The 19,775-nt window shown below is 33.8% G+C and overlaps 1 protein-coding gene across 1 annotated transcript in view; it reads left to right on the plus strand.

Moving 5' to 3' along the window:
• lrp1aa (low density lipoprotein receptor-related protein 1Aa) overlaps positions 1–19,775 on the plus strand; it is a 239,829-nt gene that overhangs the window by 120,717 nt on the left and 99,337 nt on the right. The window contains exons 22-27 of the mRNA XM_056467699.1: positions 2,339–2,536; positions 2,901–3,146; positions 9,262–9,459; positions 11,860–12,064; positions 14,319–14,483; positions 16,855–17,099. Of these exons, the coding sequence (XP_056323674.1) occupies positions 2,339–2,536; positions 2,901–3,146; positions 9,262–9,459; positions 11,860–12,064; positions 14,319–14,483; positions 16,855–17,099 (1,257 nt within the window). The remainder of the gene's footprint in view (positions 1–2,338; positions 2,537–2,900; positions 3,147–9,261; positions 9,460–11,859; positions 12,065–14,318; positions 14,484–16,854; positions 17,100–19,775) is intronic.

Consider the following 19,775-nt stretch of genomic DNA (forward strand, 5'->3'; position numbering starts at 1 on the left):
CACTCCTCCATGACCACCACAGCATCTGCTCAGGATATGGCCTGGTCCAGGATTATGGAGACATCCAGAAGTCTTCTATGGTTGGCATCATCTCTTCATATGTGTTGATCCCTGAGGTCATCGATGATTGGCATCATCTCTTCACAGGTGTTAGATCACATCAATAACACTGCACATTCTCTAAAGACCTCAGGATGAGTATCCCCAGGTGGAAATAGAGAACAGAAAACAATTAGCGTAGCTGCTGTTCATAGTGTATTCAAACAAGAGATGTGAGTCTGATGTGCTACAACTTATCAGAAAACGGTTTCTGCCTTATCTTGCGATTCAGTGACTCATGAGTAGACACTGAGGTTTAGAGCAAATGGGTTATGATCATCATATTTCACAATAAAATGCAATCAGAAACTAAAGAAACCATGATCAGAAACAATCCGAAACTATTGATAAGAAAGTAATACATTTCTCTGTGAATTGAAAAGTGGAGCGGGCCAAATACTGAACCCTGATGTACACCCACAGATTGAAATGTGATTTAAACAATCCTCCCCCTGCAAGATAAGTTCAGGGCACTTTACAGGAGCTTGAAACTATGATGTAGCATTTCTAGGTCAATCTGTTTCTTAAAGTTTTGGAAAGAGGAATGGACCAAGCACACAAACAAGTGAGCTGAGGCAAAATGCAAGTTCCAATTTACATTAAGAGGTATGTACAGAAATGAAATAGAGAAGTACAGTACTGTGCAAAAGACTTAAGCTGTAATGACCGACCTGACAATGGAGAATCCATCTGCAGTACGTTTATTCGACACAGAGTATAACAAACATATACTGTATTGTTGCAAGAGAGCTCACGTGAAACATATGACCATGCTGGGTCAGTGGCAGGCAGCAAACATGCAATGGTCAAAATCCAGGCAGAGATCAGGGCTGGCAGGATAGATTCGAGTCTGAAGAGAGAAGCAAAGTTCAGAAAAGGCAGCAAGGCTGTGAAACGGTCCTGGTTGGCAACAGAGGGTCAGTTAGAATGCAAGGGAAACCGCTTGGTAATGTCTGCAAGGCGAACGAGACTTCGCATTGAATGCTGTGAGAAGGCTGCTTAAAGCTGCGGTCACACTAGAGTTTGAGCATGCGAAATTCTGTTGTATGGCACTGCGAAAAGGGACGAGCGATTGCTCCATGTTTTAAATTTTTGTACAGAGAGGTCATGTTTTGATCCTCGATTGGTCTCACGCAGTCAAATGATCTCATTTTCGCAGGTCAGAGTCCACCAAGCTCGGATTTTACAATGCAGCGATCTTCAAAACTTGACCTTGCGTTTCCGGTCTGACACATTCGCGCGCGTATGAATGGAAGTCTATGGGGAGAAAAGTCCAGTGTGACCGCAGATGATTAGACTTTAGACATTAGAAGATGATTAGACATTAAAAAAGCAAGCGATTGCTCCACGTTTTAAATTTCTGTACAGAGAGGTCATGTTTCGATCCTAGATTGGTCTCAACTGAACTGCGAAATTTGACGCACAACCCTGCGTTTACGGTCTGACGTATTCGCGAGCGTATGAATGGAAGTCTAAGTGAAGTGTGGCCGCAGCTTTAGTGTGTGTGCTGGGATAGCTGTCAGGTGCGGCGTAATCAGCGCCAGGTATGGGGCTTCTGGGGAATGGAGTTCTGTAAGAGTCCAGTAAGAGAGACCTCTCCTGGTCAGTGAGTGGAAGGGCTGGGACCGAATCGGTAACACTATACCAGCTTTCTTGCACAATATATAATCAATTAGTCTCTATTAAAAACATTTCCTCTTCAAGCTAAAGTCTGTTTAATATAGCTTCCCTTGGCACCAAGCACAACTTGAACTGTTTTGTTCTAACTGTGCTGACATTTTCTGAAATAATGTGTAATATCAGGCTTCTTTTAGCACTTTCCAGAGTTGTTCTTTAGGTTTTCGAGTGTCATATATTTCTTTATCTGTCCAGGTGATCTCATACAGCCTCTATAATGTTCAGGTCTGGACTCTGCGGAGGCCATTTCATGACTGCATGTTTCATCGGCTGTTGTCTTTCTCCTAATAGGATTTTACTGCAATTAGCAGATCATTATCATGCTAAAATATGGAAACTATTACCACTCAAGTCCTTTCCAGAAGGAATGGCATAATGGATTAAACCCTATCTGTATTTTTTTATCAGTTCAGACAATATTGTTAACAACAATGATAGAAATGCAGGACAAAGAGCCTCTCTCCAACATTGTCTTCCACTGTTCACAAAGTCTTCAAGTAACTTCAGGATGGCTTGCTGTTTTTAATTTAACAGGAGTGTTTTGTGCGTGTGTGTTGTGTAGCGCGGTGTATCAGCAAGGCTTGGGTGTGTGACGGTGACAGTGACTGTGAAGATAACTCCGATGAGGATAACTGCGAGGCGCTGGTGTGTAAGCTCTCCCATCACGTGTGTGCCAATGACTCCAACATTTGTCTGCCCGCTGAGAAACTCTGCGACGGCAAAGACGACTGTCCTGACGGCTCCGATGAGAAACTCTGTGGTAAGAGTCTCCTGTTATAGGGGTCCAAACTGACTTCATGCTGTTTTGTGATGGAAGTATTCACACTGATACCATTGTACCATGTGAAGCATGTCCTGCCGGTTACTATTTATGCACACACACATTATAATATTCTGTTTTACTCTACTGAACTCCATATAAAAGCTAAAGACCTTTCCCCACAGACCTATCTAAAGGGTTAATGCTGGCAAGTGATGATCAACAGTAAAAATGTCATGTCTTTGCAATCAAAAAATGAGATTATAATGAAAGTCAATGGGGCAAAAACAGCCCCCAACATAACCAAAGGGAGGTCAATTTCAACACTAGGGTTGATTTAACTGTATTGTTTGTCCTCCTGCAGATCTCTGTTCTCTGGACAATGGCGGCTGCAGTCATAACTGTACGGTGGCTCCGGGCGAGGGCATTCTGTGCTCGTGCCCGCTGGGAATGGAGCTGGGCACCAACAACAAGACGTGCCAGATCCAGGGCTTCTGCGCCAAACACCTGAAGTGCAGCCAGCGCTGTGAACAGGACAAGTTCAATGTCAAGTGCTCCTGCTATGAAGGATGGGCCCTCGAACCTGACATGGAGAGCTGCAGGAGCACTGGTGAGAGACTGCAGATATCAATTACATCCATTTGGATTACAGTTTAAACATGAATGACTGAATGAACGAATGAATGAATGAATAAATGAATGTATGAATGAATGAATGAATGAATGAATGTGCTGCTTAATTGTCAATCATGGTTTAATCTGACCAGATCATATGAATCAGTGAGTCGTTAACTAGAGACTCACTCTAACTGGATCATTTGAATCAGGGACTCATTATCTAGTGACACACTCTGACCAGATCATATGAAACAGTGAGTCTTTAACCATATACTCGCTCTGACCAGATCGTTTGAATCAGTTATTCATTAACTAGTGATTCCATCTGGCCAGATCATTTGAATCAGTGAGTCGTTACCGAAGACTCACTCTGACTGGATCATTTGAATTCGCTCTAATCAGATCATTTCAACCAGTGATTCATTAACTAGTGACACACTCTGACCATATCATCCAATTAGTGAGTTGTTAACCAGAGACTCACTGTGATCAGATCATTTGATAACAGTGAATTGGTAATCAGAGACTCACTCTGATCGTATCATTCAAATCGTTGTTTACTCGAGACTACATCATTTGAATCAGTGATTCATTAACTAGAGACTTGCTAAGATAAGATCATTTGAATCAGTGATTTATTAATTAGTGATTCACTCTCGCCAGGTCATTTGAATCAGTGAGTTGTTAACCAGAGAATCACTCTGACTGGATTATTTGAATCAGTAATTCATTAATTAGTGGTTTTTCTGTTCAGATCATATAAATCAGTGAGTATTTAACCAGAGACTCACTCTGACTGGATCATTTGAATCAGTGATTCATTAATTGGTGACTTTTTTTGTTCAGATCATATAAATCAGTGAATCTTTAACCAGAGACTAGTTCCGACTGGATCATTTGAATCAGTGAGTTGATAACCGGTGACTGTCTCTGTTCACATCATATGAATCAGTGACTCTCTAACTGGAGACTCATTCTGACTGGATTATTTAAATCAGTAAGTAGTTAGCTGGTGACTCGTTCTGACCAGATCATATGAATCAGCGAGTCTTTAACCAGAGAATCGCTCTGACTCTATCATTTGAATCAGTGACTCATTAATTGGTGACTTTTTCTGTCCAGATCATATAAATCAGTGAGTCTTTAACCAGAGACTCGCTCTGACTGGATCATTTGAATCAGTGAGTTGATAACCGGTGATTCTCTCTGTTTAGATCATATGAATCAGTGTGTCGTTACCTGGTGACTCTCTCTGTTCAGATCATATGAATCAGTGACTCTCTCACTCGAGACTCGTTCTGACTGAATCATTTGAATCAGAGATTCATTAATTAGTGACTCTCTCTGTTCAGATCATATGAATCAGTGATTCTTTAACCAGAGAATCCCTCTGACTGGATCATTTGAATCTGTGAGTTGTTGACTGGTGACTCGCTCTAACCAGATCATATGAATCAGCGAGTCTTTAACCAGAAAATCACTCTGACTGGATCATTTGAATCAGTGAGTTGCTAACTGGTTACTCAGTCTGACCAGATCATAAAAATCAGTGAGTCATTAACCAGAGACTCGTACTGCCTGGATAATTTGTTAACTGGTGACTCGCTCTGACAAGATCATATGACTCAGTTAACCAGAGACTCGCTCTGATCAGATCATATGACTCAGTTAACCAGAGACTCGCTCTGACCAGATCATATGAGTCAGTTAACCAGAGACTCGCTCTGACCAGATCATATGACTCAGTTAACCAGAGACTCGCTCTGACCAGATCATATGACTCAGTTAACCAGAGACTCGCTCTGACCAGATCATATGACTCAGTTAACCAGAGACTCGCTCTGACCAGATCATATGACTCAGTTAACCAGAGACTCGCTCTGACCAGATCATATGACTCAGTTAACCAGAGACTCGCTCTGACCAGATTATATGACTCAGTTAATCAGAGACTCGCTCTGACCAGATCATATGACTCAGTTAACCAGAGACTCGCTCTGACCAGATCATATGACTCAGTTAACCAGAGACTCGCTCTGACCAGATCATATGACTCAGTTAACCAGAGACTCGCTCTAACCAGATCATATGACTCAGTTAACCAGAGACTCGCTCTGACCAGATCATATGACTCAGTTAACCAGAGACTCATACTGACCAGATCATTTCATATAGTGACTCACTTTGACCAAATAACATGAATCAGTGAGTCCTTAGAGATCCACTGCCTGGATCATTTAAATCAATCACTCGTTAACCAGAGACTCGCTCTGATCAATTGAATCAGTGAATTGGTAACCAGAGACTCAATCTCTCAAATGTCAATGCTCCAGTCGTTCCAGTTTTGTCCTGTCCTTTGTGGTTTTGTTTTGTGATTGTCAAATGCTTTATTTCCCCCAATAACTCTGCAACACTGGAAAAGTTCTGATGAGAAAACAATACTATATCAAAAACAGTCTACATGATTCAAAAGTGTTTTACAGCACATCCCAAAAGCCGGCAAGAGTCACTAAAGTCTGGTGGAAAAACTAGAATAGATATGAAAACCGTTGCGGTTGACACTGTTTGGCAGAAGATGACAACTGGAGGAAAACATTCAGCCGCATACAGGAAGTGGTCTCCTATAAAGAGATTACAACCGGGCCTGATTGTGTTTTCTTCAAAGCCTGAAAAACATGGAGCTTTGGGTTTAAGAGTCGACGTGTAGCAGAAGGCATGCGGAAAATGACGGCAAAGTGTTTGGCGGCATAACTGGTGGTTTATTTGTGTGACGAAAGAATGTGAATGGGAGAAGAAAAGAGGAGGGCTTGAAGATTTACAGTGACTGGAAGTGGCGGAGCGGCCCACTCAGCCAAACACACCATGAGTTCTGCGTTACTGGATGTACTTTGCAGGCCTTTGAGAAATAAAAGTCATTTAAAGCAACAGAGCAAATATGTCACAGGCATGTGTGCACTGTTAAAACATCTGCTGATTAACAATGTGATTCTTATGAGTTTATTTATGCTTGTGAATTGCATTATGGGAGTTTTATCTGCACTCTGTCCACTTTTGATGTTGAAAATATAACTCTAAGGTTTAACAAATAATAGTAATAAAAATTCCTTACAATTATATATAGCGCTTTTCTGGGCACTCAAAGCACTTTACACATAGGGGGGAATCTCCTCATCCACCACCAGTGTGCAGCATCCACCTGGATGACACGACGGCAGCCATTTTGCACCAGACCGCACACCACACACCTGCTGATTGGTGGAGAGGAGACAGAGGGATTAAGCCAATTATGATATGGGGATGATTAGGAGGCCGTGATGGACAGATTTGGCTAGGATGCCGGGGTTAAACCCCTCTTTTTCAAAGGACATCCTGGGATATTTAACGACCACAGAGAGTCAGGACCTCGGTTTAACGTCTCATGCGAAAGACGGCACTCACTGAGCAGTATAGAGTCCCTGTCACTATACTGGGTCATTAGGACTGTCATAGACCACAGGTTGAGTGCCCCCTGCTGGCCTCACTAACACCACTTCCGGCAACCCTAGCTTTCCCATGTGGTCTCCCATCCAGGTACTGATCAGGTGCAGCCCTGCTTATCTTCAATGACTGACCATGTGAGAGTTGCAGAGAGCTAGCTGCCGGAGACCCAAAGTGACTTTTATTGTCATTTTAGTAGTTTGAGACAAGATATTGTTTAATAAATAATATATATAGAAAGGTAAGTCTGTAAAATAACAGAAAATATGTATATTACCAGGTTCCTGTACCCTAGTATACAACACAAACCCAGACAATACAGTGCTCAGCATAAATGAGTACCATACCAGTATCCATTTCAGAGTAAATATAGGTCATATATTTTGGTGAATTTCAACAAAACAGATTTATTAAATGGATATATGTATTAAAATAATATTTTAGTCACCAAACATCTTTAGAAATAGAAAGATAATACATTTAAATTCAAGCTAAATATTATTATTATTAAAAATAATGATAATAATTTTCCCTAACGTATAAATTTGTCCATTATTTTAAGTTATTTTGTAAGATAAGCTCCAGATTTGGCTTCAGTACCGACTAATCTAATGTATATGCTATAATATTGTAAAGCTTCCTACACTCTCAGAAATAAAGGTACGTGAGTTGTCACTGGGGTGGTACCTTTTTAAAATATTTAGGTACAAATTTGTATCTAAAAGATCCATATTAATACCTCAAGGGTACATATTAGTACCTAAAAAGTACAATTGTGTTCCTCTTAAAATTTGTGGGTACTTTTTTTTTTTTAAAGATTTATTTATTGGATTTTTATGACAGTTAACAAACAAATATAAAAAAGTATATAACAGTACAAAATTGATTAAAAGAATAAAAATAAACCACACTATAACCCTCATATTGAGCAACACACAGTATATGATGTGCATAAACAATATTTGATGTGCTTTTTATATATATCTATATATATTTTTTATTATTATTATTTTTTATTATTATTATTTTTACTTCTATTTTTATTTATTTATTTATTTATTATTCTTTTATTTTTTTTACTTCTATTTTTATTTATTTATTTGTTTATTATTATTTTATTTTTTTTACTTCTATTTTTATTATTTATTTGTTTATTATTATTTTATTTTTTTTACTTCTATTTTTATTTATTTATTATTATTATATTTTTTACTTCTATTTTTATTTATTTATTTATTATATATATTTTTTTTCTTCTATTTTTATTTATTTATTTATTTATTTATTATTATATATATTTTTTTACTTCTATTTTTATTTATTTATTTATTATATATATATATATATATATATATATATATATATTTTTTTTTTTTTTTTTTTTTTTTTTACTTCTATTTTTATTTATTTATTTATTTATTATTATTTAATTTTTTTTACTTCTATTTTTATTTATTTATTTATTTATTTATTTATTTATTTATTTATTTATTTATTTATTTATTTATTTATTATTATTATTATTATATTTTTTTTTACTTCTATTTTTATTTATTTATTTATTTATTTATTTATTTATTTATTTATTTATTTATTTATTATTATTATTATTATATTTTTTTTACTTCTATTTTTATTTATTTATTTATTTATTTATTTATTTATTTATTTTTTACTTCTCTTTTTATTTATTTATTTTAAATATATATTTATTATCTGTTTTTTGTCCTGTCTCTGTAATCCTGTTGCACTGTAGAAGCTCTGTCACCAAAACAAATTCCTCGTATGTGTGAACATACCTGGCAATAAAGCTCTTTCTGATTCTGATTCTGATTAATTTCTCAAATTAAGCATATAAACAGGTCAGTCCCGAAAGTTGAGGTTGACAGCATGGTGTAGTAAGTACAATAAACAATGATAATAAAAGAAACAAAAGAAAAGAATAAATTAAAAGAGAGAGAAAAGGGAAAAAAGATTCAACTAAATAGGCTGGGGGATGGCACGTTCTTCAAACTTGTAGTTTTATGTCAAGAAAGAGTTGTAGGCTTGTGCTATATCAGCACTAATACTCATCTGGAAGGTACAGACCAAAACAAAAGTGCAAGATCGGCAATCATTTACTTCACAGTAATCATACCTCCCAACACTCCCGTTTTTCCCGGGAGTCTCCCGTATTTCAGACCCGTCTCCCTGAAAACTCCCGGAATTTAACCGGGACAGTTTTTTGGTACAGTCTATAACACCCCCGGAGTGCTGACATTGGTGTAATTTCCGGCATGCCACTCTCTGCATGGCACCTACACATTCACACTGTTCTGCCTCTGCCACAGTCCTAACCACTGCGCCACCGCACCGCATCGAAACTCTTCCCCAACCACTCGTGACCTTAAGATAATATAAAGAGGAATAACAATAGGAATCTACATTTTGGAGAAATACAAATGCAATAGAAAATAAAAGCAAATATAAACTATTTAAAATCTTTCAATAGAGTATGTGACTGTAGAAAGATTTAGGATTAAGTATAAAAATATAAAAGAGCTATCTGTACTAACAGAAACAAATAAGTGTTTGCTAACAAATGAATACTTTAGCGATTGATGAGTTGTGGTTCATCGTTGTTTTTGCAGATCCCTTTAAACCGTTCATCATCTTCTCCAACCGGCACGAGATCAGACGGATCGATCTTCATAAAGGAGAGTTCAGTGTGTTGGTTCCCGGCCTGAGAAACACCATCGCTCTGGATTTCCACCTCAACGAGAGCTCTCTCTACTGGACGGACGTCGTGGAGGACAAAATATACAGAGGGAAGCTGTCAGAGAATGGTGGTAAGATAATCAGAGCTCTTTTATATACTATATTCATATTAGACGTGGACAAATTTGTTTGTCTTCCGCTGAAGAAGGAAAAGCTACAGTGGTCACTGAAATAACTTGAAACTTTAAAAAAGAGTATTGATTAATCAAAAATGACATAATATACTTATAAAATAAACTAAGTAAATAAGTAAGTAAGCAAAATAAGTAAACAAGCAAGTAAATAGGCAAGTGAATAAGTAAATAAGCAAATTAGTAAATAAGTAGGTAAATATGTAAATAAGCAACTAAATAAGTAAATTAGTAAAGTAAGTAAATAAGAAAATTTGTAAATAAGTAGGTAAATATGTAAATAAGTAAATTAGCAAGTAAAAACGTAAATAAATTAAATTACTAAAAGTAATTAAATAAGGAAATTAGTTAATAAGTAAATAAATAAATTAGTAAATAAGTAGGTAAATAAGTAAATATGTAAATAAGCAACTAAATAAGTAAATTAGTAAATAAGTAAATAAGCATGTAAATAAGCAAGTGAATAAGTAAGTAAATAAGTAATTAAATAAGTAAATAAGCAAATATGTAATAAGTAAAAAAAGTAAATAAGTAATTAAATAGGTAAGCAAAAAAGCAAGTAAATTAGAAAGTAAATAAGTAAACAAGCAAGTACATAAGCAAGTGAATAAGTAAATTAGTAAATACGTAAGTAAATAAATAAGTAAATTAGTAAATAGGTAAGTAAATAAGTAAATAAGCAAGTGAATAATTAAATAAGTAAATTAGTAAAGTAAGTAAATAAGAAAATTTGTAAATATGTAAATAAGTAAATTAGCAAGTAAAAAAGTAAATAAATAAGTAAAAAAGTAATTAAATAAGTAAATTAGTAAATAAATAAATAAGCAAGTAAATAAATAAGTAAATTAGTAAATACAATAGGTAAGTAAATAAGCAAGTAAATAAGCAAGTGAATAAGTAAATAAGTAAATTAGTAAATTAGTAGGTAAATAAGTAAATAAGTAGGTAAATAAGTAAATTAGTAAATAAGGAGGTAAATATGTAAATAATCAACTAAATAAGTAAATAAGTAAATTAGTAAATAAGGAGGTAAATATGTAAATAATCAACTAAATAAGTAAATAAGTAAATTAGTAAATAAGGAGGTAAATATGTAAATAATCAACTAAATAAGTAAATAAGTAAATTAGTAAATAAGTAGGTAAATATGTAAATAAGCAACTAAATAAGTAAATAAGTAAATTAGTAAATAAGGAGGTAAATATGTAAATAATCAACTAAATAAGTAAATAAGTAAATTAGTAAATAAGTAGGTAAATATGTAAATAATCAACAAAATAAGTAAATAAGTAAATTAGTAAATAAGTAGGTAAATATGTAAATAAGCAACTAAATAAGTAAATAAGTAAATTAGTAAATAAGGAGGTAAATATGTAAATAATCAACTAAATAAGTAAATAAGTAAATTAGTAAATAAGGAGGTAAATATGTAAATAATCAACTAAATAAGTAAATAAGTAAATTAGTAAATAAGGAGGTAAATATGTAAATAATCAACTAAATAAGTAAATTAGTAAATAAGGAGGTAAATATGTAAATAATCAACTAAATAAGTAAATAAGTAAATTAGTAAATAAGGAGGTAAATATGTAAATAAGCAACTAAATAAGTAAATAAGTAAATTAGTAAATAAGGAGGTAAATATGTAAATAATCAACTAAATAAGTAAATAAGTAAATTAGTAAATAAGTAGGTAAATATGTAAATAAGCAACTAAATAAGTAAATAAGTAAATTAGTAAATAAGGAGGTAAATATGTAAATAAGCAACTAAATAAGTAAATAAGTAAATTAGTAAATAAGGAGGTAAATATGTAAATAATCAACTAAATAAGTAAATAAGTAAATTAGTAAATAAGGAGGTAAATATGTAAATAAGCAACTAAATAAGTAAATAAGTAAATTAGTAAATAAGGAGGTAAATATGTAAATAATCAACTAAATAAGTAAATAAGTAAATTAGTAAATAAGGAGGTAAATATGTAAATAAGCAACTAAATAAGTAAATAAGTAAAGTAAGTAAATAAGTAAATAAGTAGGTAAATAAGTAAATAAAAAAGTAAATAATTCATTCATTAATTTTCCTTCGGCTTAGTCCCTTTAATCATCAGGGGTCGCCACAGCGGAATGAACCGCCAAGTAAAAAAATAAGGCAAGTAGATAAGTAAGTGAATAAGTAAGTAAGTGAATGAGTAAATAAGTAATTGAATAACTAAATTAGTAAATGAATAAGTTAATAAATAAGCAAGTAAATAGCTAAATCCGGTCCTGTGGTGCAACCAGCATCGCTCTCGTTTCCACACGGGAAAAAAAATCTGATGCATAATATTTCCCGCAGCAGCTCTGACCAGTTTTGACGTGGTGATCCAGTATGGGTTAGCGACTCCCGAGGGTCTGGCTGTGGACTGGATTGCCGGAAACATCTACTGGGTGGAGAGTAATCTGGATCAGATTGAAGTGGCCAAACTGGACGGGACGATGCGCACTACACTACTAGCTGGAGACGTGGAGCATCCGAGAGCCATTGCACTTGATCCCAGAGAAGGGTAAACACTCCTTTATTGACAGTTTTATTTCTAGTGTGCTTTAAAATACGTGCTTCAGCCTAGATTTTTGTACAAACTGCCAAGGAATGGATCCTCCACCCATTTGTCAACAAATCAGGTGAATCCAGCATGTCTGTGCAAGAAGAAGATCAACTGCTGGAGATCGCAAATGATGGTGGCCTTTTAGGGCCGTTAATAAGCAAGTAAATAAGTAAATAAGTAAGTACATAAGCAAATAAGTAAGTAAATAAGTAAATATGTAAATTAGTAAATAGGCAAGTAAATAAGTAAAAAAGTAAATAAGTAAATAAATAAATAAATAAATAAATAATAAATAAATAAATAAATAAATAAATAAATAAATAAATAAATAAGTACATATGTAAATAAGCTAGTAAATAAGTAAATAAGTACATATGTAAATTAGTAAATAAGCAAGTAAATAAGTATAAAAGTAAATAAGTAAATAAATAAATAAATAAGTACATAAGTAAATGAGTAAATAAGTAAATAAGCAAGTAAATAAGTAAATATGTAAATCAGCAAGTAAATAAGTACATATGTAAATAAGCAAGTAAATAAGTACATAAGTAAATAATTACATAAGTAAATAAGTAAATAAGTACATAAGTAAATAAGTACATAAGTAAATAAGCAAGTAAATAAGTACATATGTAAATAAGCAAGTAAATAAGTACATAAGTAAATAAGCAAGTAAATAAGTACATATGTAAATAAGCAAGTAAATAAGTACATAAGTAAATAAGCAAGTAAATAAGTACATAAGTAAATAAGTACATAAGTAAATAAGCAAGTAAATAAGTACATAAGTAAATAAGTACATAAGTAAATAAGCAAGTAAATAAGTACATAAGTAAAAAAGTAAATAAGTACATAAGTAAATAAGTACATAAGTAAATAAGCAAGTAAATAAGTACATATGTAAATAAGCAAGTAAATAAGTACATAAGTAAATAAGTAAATAAGGACATAAGTAAATAAGCAAGTAAATAAGTACATAAGTAAATAAGCAAGTAAATAAGTACATATGTAAATAAGCAAGTAAATAAGTACATATGTAAATAAGCAAGTAAATAAGTACACAAGTAAATAAGTACATAAGTAAATAAGCAAGTAAATAAGTACATATGTAAATAAGCAAGTAAATAAGTACATATGTAAATAAGCAAGTAAATAAGTACATAAGTAAATAAGTAAATAAGTACATAAGTAAATAAGTACATAAGTAAATAAGCAAGTAAATAAGTACATATGTAAATAAGCAAGTAAATAAGTAAATAAGTACATAAGTAAATAAGCAAGTAAATAAGTACATATGTAAATAAGCAAGTAAATAAGTACATAAGTAAATAAGTACATAAGTAAATAAGCAAGTAAATAAGTACATAAGTAAATGAGTAAATAAGCAAGTAAATACGTAAATATGTAAATAAGTAAATATGTAAATAAGTAAATAAGCAAGTAAATAAATAAATTTGTAAATAAGTACATAAATAAGTAAATATGTAAACAAGTAAACATGTAAACAAGTAAATATGTAAATAAGTAAATAAGCAAGTAAATAAGTAAGTAAATAAGCAAGTACATAAGCAAGTGAATAGGTAAATAAGTAAATAAGTAAGTAAATAAGCAAGTAAATAACCAATCCTCCACCCATTTGTCAACAAATCAGGTGAATCCATCATGTCTGTGCAAGAACGAGATCAACTGCTGGAGATCACAAATGCCGGTGGCCTTTTGGGGGCCGTTCACATATTGCGCATTTTCCGCGTGCAAGTTCGTTATTTTCAATGGAGGCGCGCACACCCAGTTGAAAATATATAATCATTTTCATAATGTCCTGAGTGCACCGCGAGTCACATGACAGGAACTGATGTTCAGCTTCATGCTTTGTATGAAATATACATATTTCAGTAGCCTAATTACACAGAGCACCCAAACACTGCAGTGCTTTGTTTCGTCAGCTTGTCATCTTTAAAAAAAAAACGATTGATGGTCGCCGGTCACCGCAGTCATGAAAGGTTGAGTACATGAAGTGACCACTCTTGTAGACGATCGAAAACAATATTGTTTAAGGGGGCTAATATTGACCCTAAAATGGTTTTAAAAATTAAAATCTGCTTTTATTCTAGCTGAAATAATATCATCATAAAGCAGGTAATCACAACAATAGTATGTGAAAGCGTCATAAGCCAAGACAGGAGCGTAATAAATCAGTGCTGTGGTCCTGCAGGATTCTGTTCTGGACCGACTGGGACGCCAGCATGCCCAGGATTGAAGCCGCATCTATGAGCGGGCACGGCAGACGCACCATACATAAGGAGACCGGCAGCGGCGGCTGGCCAAACGGACTGACCGTGGACTACCTGGAGCGCCGCATACTGTGGATAGACGCCAGGTAACGCTTTAAGAATCTACCCATGTGATTTACTCTACTGCAGGTTATATATAACATCATTTGTATTCCAATAAGCTTACATTTCTGTCCAAAATAAAAATAATTAAAAGTGAACTATTATGCAAAAATCACTTTTAGGAGGGGTTTAAACACAGGCAGCAGTGTGTGAATATATCCAGCCTCTAATGGTTATTAATTTAACATTTATTACTTCTAACATTTATTAATTGTATGGTTTATAATCAGACTTGATAGTAACAGTCTGCAGAAACACTTTGATTGACATTCTCCCTTTGTATGTATCATCAGAGGGGGAAAGCCCCGCCCACTAGTGACCATCTCTTCCTCATTAGCATAAACAGCAGCCCTGAGTGAGAAGCAGCCGTCTGTCCATTAGCCATTAGAGTGTTTGAGCTGCTGAAGATAATGTCAGCATAGACTAAAGCCAGCTTTCCACTGCATACGACATTCGGACATGCCTGTCGGAAAACGCCCCCTTGTGGCAGTCGCATGGAATTTTCAGTTTTGTCGTGCACCATGGGAGAGAAGCTGATTCTCGCGGTGTCCGAAATGAAGACGTGCAAAAGCAAGAGCCTTTATTCTTAATGAGTTCACCATGGTTGAATGACTGAATGAATGAATACTAGAAACTTATAGACCGCTAAAAATTGTGTAGGGAATATGGAGACACCATTAAAATATAATATTTTATTACTCATTTATGAATAGAGCAGAATTATAGAATTGAATTTATGAATTGAAATTCTAAACAGGAAAAAAGGAAATAAACGACTTTATTCATTTCTATTCATTTAAAGAGACACAAATGAAACTGTTCTTCAAATGAGAAACAAATACTTGCAACCTTATCTAAAATAAAATTACCATACAGTTTAAACATCACTAAATGACATTGAAATGCTGCATCATATTATATTGTTAAAAATATTATTGTTGTTGTTTTTTTTATCAAATTTGACAGTAATTTTACCATAATTTTACAGTAATTTTATTTTGTAGATAGGAATGCAAAGATTGTTGTTCATTTGATACTAAACTGCATGAAGTTAAAGCATTTATATATATATATATATATATATATATATATATATATATATATATGTAAATGTATATATATAATACATATATATAATAATAAAGCATTTATTAACATACATAGTAACCATTACTATTCATCTGAATAATAAAATATATAAACGTTGATTTGAATAGTTTATTAATCATTTACTTACACATTCTGAATGATCTTAAAAACCATCGATTACTCTTAAATACAAATGATTTGTAAATAATGTGATACCTAATTTAGTAATGAAAAATTAATCACTCAGAAATTATGAGAGTACAATTATTAAGCGCTAATAAATGTGCTTATAAGTCAAGAATAGAGCATTTGTAGCTGCTTACTAACGCTTATTAATGTAGAGTTAATGCTTAACAGATAATGAATTCACTCAACCCAGGCTCATTCTGAGAACGTAGTCCCGGGGACGTTTCTGGAGACTGCGAAATACGTAGCCGGGGGTACGTACGGCTGCATTTCATTTTTTTAATCGAACGCTGCGGGGCGGTGTGACGCCGTTCCCTTCGGCGCTTGCCGGCCGGCCGGCCAGCCGGCCGCTCGCCTCCGTGTGGAGGGCTTTCCCGCTGCAGCCAGTATGTCCGGTTAGCTCTTCGTGTACTCTGGTGGACTTGAGGCGCAGAGAGGGGCTGACCACGACGACGACCGGGTTCGAGTCCGGGGAAGAGCAGTTCCAGAAATCAGGTAAGAAAACAAAAACAAAATCCAAAAAATGAAGCAACAGTTCATCACAGGGTGAGAATGCGGTCAAAATCCGAAAACGTGGTAAAAATCAGACGAGGGCTTTTCTTTTTCTGGACGGCTTTTGTGAACCGTCGTTGGTTGGGTTTAGGGACGGAGGAGGGTGGGTCAGCCGATTGGCCGGTCGCACGGTCAATCATTCCGTCATGAAGACAGGCAGACAGCCGGAAGGTCGTTCGACAGCGGCCTCTAGCGGGTTTACGCGAGAACGGCGCGGGAAAAAGCGCGCACAGCGGCCTCTCGTGGACTCGCGAAAACAAAAACTGCACAAATACGTACCTCCCGGGATGTATTTCGCGGTCTCCAAAAACGTCCCCGGGACTACGTTCTCAGAATGAGCCTGGGTTGAATTCACTAGATGCTAATGCTTAATAAATGATTTATAGTGTGAAGTTATTATAAAGTGTTATCAATATTTTCCTCATCCAGATTTAAGAGTTAGATATTTGGACTAGAAATGAGTCAAAAATTATTAAGTGTATGTTGCGGACTGCTTAACTGAAACGGTTTATTTGCGTGATGTCTCAGATCTGACGCCATTTATTCAGCCAAGTATGACGGGTCAGGTCTGATCGAGGTGCTCAGAGGACACGAGTATCTCTCGCACCCGTTCGCTGTGACGATGTACGGCGGGGAGGTGTACTGGACCGACTGGCGCACAAACACACTCGCCAAGGCCAACAAGTGGACGGGAAACAACGTCACGGTGGTCCAGAGAACAAACACACAGCCCTTCGACCTGCAGGTCTACCATCCGTCCAGACAACCACAAGGTAAAAGCATTTCAAAAAGATTCCCAAATCAGTGTGATGGGGGTGGACAACCATAGCAACTACCTAGGACACCCTAGCAACCACCTAGCAACACCTTGGCAACCACACAGAACATCATAGCAACACCTTAGCAAACACTCAGAACACCCTAGCAACACCTTAGCAGCCACCTAGGACACCCTAACAACCACCTAGCAGCAACTTAGCAAGTGCCTAGCAACCACTCAGAACATCCTATCAACACCTTAACAACCACCTAGGATACCCTAGAAACCACCTAGTAACACCTTGGCAACCACCTAGCGACCACTCAGAACATCCTAGCAACCACCTAGCAACACCTTAGGAACCACCTAGCAACCATTCAGAACACCCTAGCAATGCCGTAGTAACTCAACGTTTTTAAATCTTTTAAATCTTGTACACCTTTGACAAACTTATAAGTCAGTTTTAAACTTAAATCGTTCAAACTTTAAGCTGCATTTAAGCATAAAGCTACTTTAAACTTAAAACTGCTTTTAAACTTAAACTTAGAGCTACTTTTAAACTTGAAGCTTCCTAAAACTTAGAATTATTTAAAACTACTATAAACCATGAAGCTACTTTAAACTTAAAACTGTTTATAAACTTTAAGCTACTTTAAACGTAAAGCTGCTTTTAAACTTTAAGCTACTTTAAATGTAAAACTACTTTTAAACTTTAAGCTACTTTAAACTTAAAACTGCTTTTAAACTTTAAGCTACTTTAAACTTAAAACTGCTTTTAAACTTTAAGCTACTTTAAACGTAAAACTACTTTTAAACTTTAAGCTACTTTAAACTTAAAACTGCTTTTAAACTTTAAGCTACTTTAAACGTAAAACTACTTTTAAACTTTAAGCTACTTTAAACGTAAAACTACTTTTAAACTTTAAGCTACTTTAAACTTAAAACTGCTTTTAAACTTTAAGCTACTTTAAACGTAAAACTACTTTTAAACTTTAAGCTACTTTAAACGTAAAACTACTTTTAAACTTTAAGCTACTTTAAACGTAAAACTACTTTTAAACTTTAAGCTACTTTAAACGTAAAACTACTTTTAAACTTTAAGCTACTTTAAACGTAAAACTACTTTTAAACTTTAAGCTACTTTAAACTTAAAACTGCTTTTAAACTTTAAGCTACTTTAAACTTAAAACTGCTTTTAAACTTTAAGCTACTTTAAACTTAAAACTGCTTTTAAACTTTAAGCTACTTTAAACGTAAAACTACTTTTAAACTTTAAGCTACTTTAAACTTAAAACTGCTTTTAAACTTTAAGCTACTTTAAACGTAAAACTACTTTTAAACTTTAAGCTACTTTAAACGTAAAACTACTTTTAAACTTTAAGCTACTTTAAACTTAAAACTGCTTTTAAACTTTAAGCTACTTTAAACGTAAAACTACTTTTAAACTTTAAGCTACTTTAAACGTAAAACTACTTTTAAACTTTAAGCTACTTTAAACGTAAAACTACTTTTAAACTTTAAGCTACTTTAAACGTAAAACTACTTTTAAACTTTAAGCTACTTTAAACGTAAAACTACTTTTAAACTTTAAGCTACTTTAAACGTAAAACTACTTTTAAACTTTAAGCTACTTTAAACGTAAAACTACTTTTAAACTTTAAGCTACTTTAAACGTAAAACTACTTTTAAACTTTAAGCTACTTTAAACGTAAAACTACTTTTAAACTTTAAGCTACTTTAAACTTAAAACTGCTTTTAAACTTTAAGCTACTTTAAACGTAAAACTACTTTTAAACTTTAAGCTACTTTAAACGTAAAACTACTTTTAAACTTTAAGCTACTTTAAACGTAAAACTACTTTTAAACTTTAAGCTACTTTAAACATAAAACTATTTTTAAACTTTAAGCTACTTTAAACGTAAAACTACTTTTAAACTTTAAGCTACTTTAAACATAAAACTATTTTTAAACTTTAAGCTACTTTAAACATAAAACTATTTTTTAAACTTAAAGCTTCTTAAAACTTAGGACTACTTAAAAATACTTTTAAACTTTAAGCTACTTTAAACCTAAAACTACTTTTAAACTTTAAGCTACTTTAAACTTAAAACTACTTTTAAACATAAACTTAACACTACTTTTAAAGTTGAAGCTTCTTAAAACTTAGAACTACTTAAAACTCTTTTTAAACTTTAAGCTACTGTAAACTTTAAACTGCTTTTAAACTTAAACTTAAAACTACTTTTAAAATTGAAGCTTCTTAATACTTAGAACTACTTAAAACTGTTTTTAAACTTTAAGCTATTTTAAACTTAAAACTGCTTTTAAACTTGAAGCTTCTTAAAACTTAGAACTACTTAAAACTGATTTTAATCGTTAAACTACTGAAATTTCCTTAGAATAAACTTTGTCTAAACTTTCTCAAGCCAGCCTAAAGTTTTTCTTGTCTTGAGTTTTAATCTAGTTATAACTATTATGTTTAGAATTGTGTTGAAAAAATTGTCTTTCCGTTAAATCGAAATTTGGGGAAAACATACAGGTGGGCTGATAATTCAGACTTCAACTGTATACTGAGTAAATCAGGCCTGTGGTTGTTTCCTGACTGCAGGATTCAGCACTGAACATCATGTTGGAGCTTTAAAAGCAGCTTGACGTCGTGTTGACTCGTGATTATAGTTGGATTCTGCCG

This window comes from Danio aesculapii, chromosome 11, assembly GCF_903798145.1.
Source record: "Danio aesculapii chromosome 11, fDanAes4.1, whole genome shotgun sequence".
Taxonomy (NCBI): Eukaryota; Metazoa; Chordata; class Actinopteri; order Cypriniformes; family Danionidae; genus Danio; species Danio aesculapii.